Source organism: Sinocyclocheilus anshuiensis, unplaced genomic scaffold (assembly GCF_001515605.1).
Source record: "Sinocyclocheilus anshuiensis isolate Anshui unplaced genomic scaffold, SAMN03320099.WGS_v1.1 scaffold51, whole genome shotgun sequence".
Lineage (NCBI taxonomy): Eukaryota > Metazoa > Chordata > Actinopteri > Cypriniformes > Cyprinidae > Sinocyclocheilus > Sinocyclocheilus anshuiensis.
This window is the reverse complement of record NW_015548296.1, coordinates 4,843,009-4,852,961: the sequence shown is the minus strand read 5'-3', so window position 1 is coordinate 4,852,961 and position 9,953 is coordinate 4,843,009. Positions and strand designations below refer to the sequence as shown.

The 9,953-nt window shown below is 37.5% G+C and overlaps 1 protein-coding gene and 1 long non-coding RNA gene across 2 annotated transcripts in view; both read left to right on the top strand.

The window, feature by feature from the left end:
* Window positions 1-5,846, top strand: part of LOC107656075 (uncharacterized) — a 14,231-nt gene extending 8,385 nt beyond the window's left edge. The window contains exons 2-3 of the long non-coding RNA XR_001630522.1: window positions 1,263-1,271; window positions 5,836-5,846. This is a non-coding gene — a long non-coding RNA (uncharacterized LOC107656075). The remainder of the gene's footprint in view (window positions 1-1,262; window positions 1,272-5,835) is intronic.
* Window positions 1-9,953, top strand: part of LOC107655962 (sodium-driven chloride bicarbonate exchanger-like) — a 41,724-nt gene that overhangs the window by 19,612 nt on the left and 12,159 nt on the right. Inside the window, exons 3-5 of the mRNA XM_016443597.1 lie at window positions 6,781-6,862; window positions 9,474-9,617; window positions 9,710-9,848. Coding sequence (XP_016299083.1) covers window positions 6,781-6,862; window positions 9,474-9,617; window positions 9,710-9,848 — 365 coding nt within the window. The remainder of the gene's footprint in view (window positions 1-6,780; window positions 6,863-9,473; window positions 9,618-9,709; window positions 9,849-9,953) is intronic.

The following is a 9,953-nucleotide window of genomic DNA, read 5'->3' as shown; positions in this document are numbered from 1 at the left end:
GCATGCAGCATGCAGCTCGCTTATAGACAGACGCGATGTGTGGTGATTTGAAGCCATTTGCGTATTTGTGAGAGAGAGAGAGAGAGAGAGCGCGCATCTCACACAAGGTTTTCAAATTACTTTATAAGTTATTTAATGAAGAAATATGAAGATGAGGTACACCTTCAGCATTATAATTATTTCACCTGCCCGGACAGAAACTGACACGTGCTGCTGCATGTCGTGCCAAACCTCTCACGGCAGCGTCATCAGCTTGAGATCGTTTTTTTGAGATCGGCCTTTTTAGAGACCACCGATCAACAATCCCAACGTGATTATCGGCCGATATTGATCGGTAGCCGATCAATCGGAGCACCCCTAATATTCATAACATAAGCGGTGTTTCCCACAGACTTGCACTCTATTTGTGGCAGCATATATATGCAAATTCATTCTCTGCCAGCAGGAGGCGCTTGTAGAGCGGGAAAGATAGAGGTTTCCCCAGTAATGGCTGTAATCAAATAATCGCCATGTCTCCGTGCTTTTATGAAGAGCGCATCTGCGCACCTTTCAGATAACGCATCAAGAACCGGGTTAACCGGGTACGCGGTACCACCGGTACTTAAAAAAACCTGGTACTGTAACGTTTTCATTTCTTTAGTACCGACTTGGTACCGAAGTACCGAGTCTTTTGACAACACTAAAAGAGAGGAAATGGATAAAGAAGAAACAAAGTGTGAAAGATTAGGGAAGATGAACGTGGGGGATCTCAGATATAATGTCACACCTCAGCTGCAGACAGGAAGCTGCTTATTAATATAAAGAGAATCAGGCCTGTGGGACACACTGTTAGCTTTCATTAGTGAGGTCTGAACACACAAGGGGGTGTGAACGTGTGTACGTGTGTGTTTTCATATGTTTGCACAGGTGTTATCTCTGTCAAACAGTTTTTTCCCCCTCAAAGTCTCAATGTTGTTATGTGTCGTACTAATGACGTGTGCGACAGACGTGTTAATGAGTTATCAGAATATCTGTGTGCACATGTGTCCTTCATCTCTCCCTCCAAGAACAAGATGGAGAGATTAGGGCTCATGTTGATGACATCACAGGCAGACTGAATGGAGCTTCCCATGAGCCTGCTGGGCTGAGTTGCCATGGTTATCTATATAGATCACCCTGGATTCCCATTTATGGTTTCTTCGCTCTCATGAGTGTGGCCACACACACACATGCACGCATCACAGCTCAAGAAAAATGAGTCACCGAGGCAGTGATGCTCTGAGATTCTCAGAGTTTTTTATTAGTCAAGCATCACTATTACTAATGCTGTGCTTTAACGCATTGGGTGCAGCCCTGAGTCTGCATAGTAACGGCATTTAAAAATGCAACCACCCACAACATCCTAGCAACTTTCTTTAATTTGAGAAAAACTATCGTCATATCACATACAAACAGAAACTTAAAGGTCTTCATAGCCACCCGTCAAAATAAAAGTTTGGTTTAGCTTGAAGAAACTGTAACAGAAATATATTACTTAATGTAATAGTACTACTACTAGGCCTACTGCTAATAAAATTATTTTTTAAGGAATATTTACCAGAAAAATGACTTAACAGAATTTATTTAGCAGGCAAATGTAAATACATAAAACTGGGAAAATAAATAAATTAAAAAATATTTTCTTTAATTTTTTTTTAATAAAATCAATTAAATAAAGATGCTTTTGATTAGGGATGTCCCGATCAGGTTTTTTTTTGTTGCCCTGATCCAATCCGAGTCATTGAATATTAAGTATCTGCTGATACCGATTCCCGATCCGATACTTGTATGTTCCTAGTGTTTGATGCACAATTCAATTACATTAAAGTTATTTAAATCAATCCAATGTATACAGAGTTGTGCAGAGAGTAAATGTAATATATGTTTATGTGTGTGTGTGTGTGTGTGTGTGTGTGTAAAAATATACAAGATACACTTTCTCTATGTCTATATCTGCACATACTGTATAAAGACATTAGTAGAATATCTAGAGATATGATTAGTAGAGATATGATTAGAAAGCATGAAACTTGCGCTGTCAGAATGACAGTCTTTCAGTCAAATCCAAAGCAAGACGCAATCCATAGCAACTAGGGGTGGAACATTTCTCGGTAAAAAATCGAACCGTACGGTTCTCCACACATGGTTCGGCACGCACTAGTACCGCGGTTCAACTTAAATCTGACAACGCATCTGTAATGTGGTTTGTTATAAATAACACGTAAAACAAACAGGGTTTGGCTAATGTATGTTTCTGTTGATGGATGCGCATTCTGGCTTCCCAATACATTACAACAACAGCGATGGGAAAAAAAAAAACGTGGACAAACCATTCACTCTTTTTCAATGCGAATGCTGGAATATGAGCAGTCATTTATTCCGTCATCGTGCTGATAGCGTGCATGCACAGGTGAGACCTGAACAGCACACGTTGATATCTGTGTTTAAACTAAACTCATTTAAGCTTTGCCAGTTTAAACATTTAAGAGCCAGAGTGAGAAGATTTGTGCGTGCACTGGTCCAATGCGCGCAAACCCGCACCTCAGAATGTGCGCAAATATTAAGCTCTCTTTGAAGTATCATGTTTGAATGGACAAATTCGCACAAAAATTATGTCAAATTGCCTGTCTTGGTAAGTATCCTATAGCAGACCAAGCTGGCTGAACATACTGGATCAGTGCACTGGATCAGTGCTTTCTCTTAAAGTGACAGCACTTTCTTAATATTAATCAAACAGCAACAACAAAGAAATCACTCACTGCTCTTGATTGAATAGCTTTTGTAACTTTAATAAAGATTAATCTTTAATTTATACAGTAAAATATGCAATGCTGTTTTACATTAAAATATTGTTACAATTAAAACTAATGTTAGACGTACCTAAAAAAACCTGAAAATCACTGTTTATTTTATTTGTATCTTTACACTATTGTATTTATTTGTGCTGTTGCATGTAGTTAGATAGATTATTCTTATTCTCTTTATTTTTATTTGACAGTATCGTTTTTCCCTAAACATAGCACATACTGAACCGTACCGAAACCGTGACTCTAAAACTGTGATACATTGAAAATGAAAGCTCAAACGTGTGTGAGGCGTTAAAACAGACCTCACTGATTCTCACGTGTCATGCACGCACAATTCTTTTCCTTTTGGTTTTAATGGCAGTTGAACATGCACATTTGAGCGTATTCTTTTCCTTTTAATGGCTCTAGAAAAATTCAAATGAAAATAAATAAATAAATGGAATCCAGAAAAATGAAAACTGAAAAAACTTGGAAAAAAATAAAACTGATTTCATAGAGCCCTACTTAGCAACCACATAGCAACATGCTGAAGACCATTCAGAACATTCTGAAACCACACACTGTAGTAACATATAGGCCTGTCACAATAACTACTTTTTGCTAGGTGACATATTGCCCCAGAAATAATAACGATAAACAATATTGTCATTTTAGTGATGGTAAATTTTTACCATCACTAAATTTTATAAATGGTATGAAACAGTAGGATTTTTAGAAAGGAAAATTTTAAAGAGATATAAAGAAGAATGAAGGAGAATCGATAAATTATGAATAAATTACTGCTCTTGTGTGACTAATAAAACATAAAAAGTAACTGTAATATGATTAAGAGCATTTTAAAATGTAACACTCTAATTACAAGTACTTTATTTTTGGAATCTGATTACATAATCCCAGATTGCATGTAATCAGTTACTACCAAGCACTGGCAAACACATAGCAATGTTTAAAGAACTCACACCATACACTTTGTATGCCCTGGCAACCACTTCCAACAGCTTAGCATTTTACTGGCATTCCAAGCACCGCTAGAATTTATTTAATTTTTTTGGGAGAATTATGCGCTGTTGTGGTCAAACCAACCAAACCTGCAGCATATTCTGGCCTCTCCCATGATCCCCTTGACTCTCTCACGTGGATGCTCATATGTATGTGTAGGATGTTCCAGCACACAGTGATAATCTCTTCCCATGTGATCCACATCTCATTCAGCCTAAATGGTCCTAGAAACCCGTGTTTTGCTGAAAGTACCCTGAATGTCGTCCATCCATACCATCCGCTCAGGTACAAGCGGATCATCTCACAGTTATCTAATCTATGCCTTTAAAATGAATTGCTTCACTTCTGCTGTGGGCCGTAGCCATATGTCACTCTAAAGATGTGCAACTGATTATGTGCAAGCTGCTGAAGTGTATGAATGAGTTCTCCATCTAAACTGGATTGTGGCTGATCTAGATTCTGAGCCACATGCTGGTGAGTCTTTGTCTTTACATGGGACTAAAACAATGTCATTTATGTTCTGAGGACAACTAGCGGCAGGCCACGTTAGTTGTCATGGAAACTGTCTGCTAAGGTTAGGCTCAGGCAGACGGCTGCTTATTTTGGGATATCATCTATTGGTGGTGTGAGAGGGAATAAGGGTCTGTTATTGCCACAGTATGGCATTTAATAGGAGTAAAACATGGGCTTTGGAAGTAGGCATATTCATATTCAGATATGGGGTGTGCGATAATGACAAAAAATGATATCGCAATATTTTTTGGAATTTTGTCAGTAACGATAATTAGACGATATTTTGTTATTGTGCTGGTTAGTGTTGTCACGGTACCAAAATTTCAGTATTCGGTACCAATACCAGTGAAAATCCACGGTTCTCGGTACCAATTTCGGTACTAAAGCAAAACACAAAAACATGCTAATTGAACAACATTTTTATTAATAACGTTAAACAAAAATTAAATGTACAAAACCAATTCCATTTTTATACTTATTTAAAATTGTTTCAAGTTTTTCCACAAGTAATAAAAGTATGAAAAAAGTAAACAAGTTTCACCCAAAAGTTTAGTCATAGTTCTGCTGCCACTGAAAAACATCTGTAAACTGTTGTCTGTTTTAGGGTTTGCTAGTGTGTTTCAGGATCTTCCTCAGTCTGCAGCTGTAAAAGGAAAATATAATATACTTCAGTAAAGCAATGGGCTGAGTCTGACCAAATGCAACATTAGATCATTGACACCAGCTAAAATATAACTTTTCAGGAAATAACAAACCTCAGATTTTATAATACATTTAGATAAGATTATATATATTAAGTTTATATCAAATAGATGCAAACTTTAGTATTAAAAACACTTTACAATAAGTTTTTATTTGTTAGATAACATGACCTAACAATAAACAATAGTTATATGGAAAATACGCGTGTTTTGGCGGGGTTCCCCTGGTAAAATTTGCATTCCAGGGGCTAAATATCACGTTAATGGGGTCGTTTTTCAACCCGCGGACATGAAAAACAACCCGCGGCAACAGTGTTAAGCAGCCCAATTCTGCGGGAAAACCGCGGACTTGGCAACACTGGAAGAGGATAGCTTTGGGATCGCCATCAAGAAGCGGTACTTAAGAAAACCTGGTATCGTAACGTTTTCATTTTTTTAGTACCGACTTGGTACCGAAATACCGGGTCCACTAGTGCCACTAGTGCTGGTACTTTGGCAGGTTTAGGACTGCCATGGACAGCTGACTCCCAAAGCTTTTGATATTCTTCATATTCTGTGCGGTGGTTCGTTTGCAGCAGTAACAGAAATGAACTTTTGCAACAAGTTTAAACTGATTTTTAGCTTTTATAGGCATTTTTACCTTTATACAATTTTTTTTCTAACCTAATTCAATGTATGCAGCATCTTTTGTGTCAAATTCCTAAATTTAATCAGAATCTGAATCTGCATCTGAAGTGGCATTTAGATGCATTCACACAGACTGTTTAATGCAGGACATGAATACATTTAACCTGCAGTTACAAATGCATAATTAATGTTGTGTTGTTTTGAAAAAAAAAGAGAAACACGCTGAATACTGATATTTGAAATAATAAGTGGAGCTGGGGAAGGAGGTGGGTTTCTGAAGCGAGCTGCACCTGCTAATGCAAGCACTAGCTATTTGAATGTTGAGCAGCAGGCTCATTGGCTGCTGCGTCATGTGAATAATGATGTCATTATGTCAGATTAAGTTGGAAACTATCGGACTGCGCCATATCCACCTTATTTTTCAATGCGGAAGTAAGCCTTTTTCTGTCAATGTGCGAGACTTCCGTTTCATTAGCCGCTGTAGGGCTACTGATTATTTCATTAGAAATAATGAGAAGAATAACAAAGTGCAGTAAACGGCAAAACTGTTTGCACAACAAACCAGTGCATTCATAATTAATATAATACATTAAAATAATATGGTAAGACACACCAGTTTGAAATATCAAGCCGCAAAATTAGCTGTTTTGTACAGCTAAAAATAGCTGAAAGCGGATGACACCGGAAGTCAGACACATTAAATTTACAAATGGCCGCAGCCGCTCTAACGGGAAAAATAAGGTGGATAGAGTTTCATGACAGAACTTTGGCATGCATTAAATTGTTCAAAATTGACAGTAAAAACATTTATAATTTTATATAAAAAAAAATCATGTGACACTGAAGACTGGAGTAATTGCTTCTGAAAATTCAGCTTTGCCATCACAGGAATAAACTAAATATATTAATAATATTATTACCGACCCCAAACTTTTGAACAGTACTGTCTATGTGTTTATATGTGTATGTGTGAAGCTCATGCATATGCTCTGCGCTGCCATATGCTTTGCTGTATATCATAGAATAGATTGTAGGATGTTATCTGTTAGTTATCATCTATATGAGAATTAATTTGTATGTGTGACTGTGTTTAATAAATGTGTTCTGTTTTGTAGAGAAACGATGAGGAAGCCGTGCTGGACAGGGGCGGGACTCGGTCCATGCTCAACACAAATTTTGAGAAAGAGGAGCTAGAAGGTAATTGAAGCTTATTAAACACACACTCTAAACCTGGTAGTCAAACACACTGCCTGATGCATTAATATTTAAAAATTAAATTAAATTATGCTTTAAAAACATTATATAAAAACACAATATATTTATAATATTCAATTTTTAGCTTTTTTTTGTTGTGTGCATCATGTTACTCAAATCTTAAAGCAGTAGAACATTTCTAAACCTTAGCTAAAATTGCAGCAAATACATAGAACTTAATAAGTGAAATTCTTAGGACCGTACACCTTCTTTTTTTAGGCCTGAATTTGTGTTAGTTTTAGATTAGATTATTAAAGCTAACACTATCTAGCCAATAGCAATGAATTGCTTTCTCTTGTGCATATAGTTTTTGTTTACTATCCCAATATTATTTACTAAAGCAGCATAAAGTTGATTCTAAACATCATTAGCTCCAGAAGAGCATATGTTGTACACCAAATTTGCTTTCAACAGACATTTGGCATGCTTTAAACACAGGCTCTCAAACGTTTTGTAGAATGGTGCCCTAATTTTCAGACAACAGAGAAGCAGAGAGGAAATAAATCCGCTGTTTGACATTAGCTGTTCTTAGTCCTGAGGAAATATTCCATTTAGAGAAACATTTCATTCCAGCTCCTTCACACACACACACACACACACACGCACACACACACACTTGGAGCCAGAGAGTGTCTGTGCCTAAAGAACCTCTCTGTTTCATCCCCATCCTTACTTAACCCTATATAAAGACCCCCAATTGGAGAGAAAGTGTCTTTTTTTTCAAGTGTTGAATTTTATCTACATCTTTGTAACTGCTCTGAATTGTGGTGTTTAGAGGATATTTCACTGATGTGAAAGGAAGTGATTCATCTTTGTATGAAGTACAACATGGTCACACAAACCCACACCTCAAGGCTGATGGGGGAAGATACCAGTGAAGGTAATGAGATAAAAGCACACGTGTGTGTGTTTGTTTCAGCCCTGGAGGTCTTTATCACTTATTTAGATGCTAAATTGCACGACTGAGTGAGCCAGTGAAACTAAAGCTCATTAGAGTGTCTATCTCTAAAGAGTGAGACGGTGGTGATATTAAAAAGTGATGAGGTGATTCAGAAGACACAGTCAGCATGGACCATATTTCTGTTCTGCTTTTGATCGCCATCTGTCTGCTTCACACACTTAAGTCGTGATGTAAAGGTCTGTTTTGTGGCTTTTCTGTGTCAGTGCCCAGGGCTGGAAGCACACAAGCACACGTATGTGCTCTCTCCCCACAGACACACACTATCAGAGTGCATCTCAGTTCAGAGAGCTGGAGGGAGAGAGTGAGAGAGGGATTTAATGCTATAGTTTAATCTGAGACTGTAAACAAGAACAGAAACACAAAGTACAGAACCGCCGAATCTGATTATGTGACTGCAGAGATTGGATCTTGCACAACAGCCTTCTACATCTGCTAGACACTTTAAGATTGAGGAACAGTTCACTCCAAAAAACATTTTGTCATGATTTACTCGCTCTCATGTTGATTAAGAACTACATGGCTTTCTTTCTTCCATGGAAATTTGTAAGCATCCAGTGACAGTAACAGTAATTAAGACAACATGTTTTCCCTGGCAAAATGGCACAGAAATATCTTGTCAAATAAATTGTCAAATAGCAAAAATAATTAGAAAATTTTAAACAAATCCCAAATCAATCAAATAAATAAATAAATTCATAAATAAATAAATAAAACAAATAGAAGGAATATCTTCATATAAACATACTAAAGGTTTTTTCTAGCTTTTTTTTATTTTTTTTTATTTTTTTATAAATATCAGCATGTCCACATTTTCCAGCGAGAAATTCCTCTTGTACAAAAAAATGCATTTGAAGCAAAAACAGAATCGTCTGACTTTAGCTTTCTGAAATTATGCTACATAAAACTATAAAAGCAGACGGGCTGAATGAGAACGCAGATTCTCTCTCTGACAGCAGGTGGCACTTATGGAACAACGGGAATATAGCATTTCCTTGGTTACCGCTGTAAACAAGGCAGCGCTCAGCTTATAAACACTAATTTAATATGCATTATAGGGAGGCAAGATGAAAAGAAAATACCATCTAAACGTTTCTGAAGACAGTCAGTTCCCCTCAGAGATGCATTCATAAAACCCCCCAGCCCCAAATTTATCAACCGACTTGTATTGTCAAATATTTTCATCGATTTTCAACTGGCTCAGGATGCATCGTGCGTTATATCCCTATACATTAAACATCAGTATGCTGAACAGGAAAGCTACTTTCTTGTCTGATTTCACAGCCTCGTTGTGTTAATAATTGCGCGCTTATATACCATTCTAACTCAAACTTTCCAACTTATTAAAAAAAAGATGTTATATAAGTAATATTGTGTTCATTTGTGAAGATCTTAATGAAAAAAATGTGTAAGAATGATAAACTTTTGTTGTGCACAAAGCTCTTTTTCTGCAATAATCCAGAAGCCAATGGATAAATCCTACTGATGCTAACTTCCGGGTTGGCCTACAAAAAATACGTTATCACTGTAGTGCCCTATAGCTACTTTATTTAGAACATTTTGTGATAGCTGGCCTCTTCTGTTTGTCCCTGGCAGGCCACCGTACCCTCTACATTGGGGTGCATGTACCACTGGGTCGGAGGTCACACAGACGGCATCGTCACCATGGACATCGCCACAGGAAGAGGTCACGGGAGAGAGACTCTGGAACTGAGGATGGCAGAGAATCACCTTCATATAGTAAGACTGTCACTCTACAAGGATAAATGAAAACTTGATTGAGTCAGAAAGGACAGAGATAAATAATAAAATGTGTCTCTGTATTTCTGTAGCAGACACACCGTCTCAGCGTGTACAGTTCCTGCTGGGAATGGAGGATGACGAGGAACACATTCCTCACGCTCTCTTCACAGAGCTGGACGAAATCTGCCTGAAAGAGGGAGAGGATGCGGAATGGAAAGAGACGGCGAGGTACAAATACACACACACATGCACGCAGAGGATACACAAAGAAGCAGGGACATTTTTTAGGGAAAATTAATAATACAACTAAACAATTATTTTATAAACCGTATT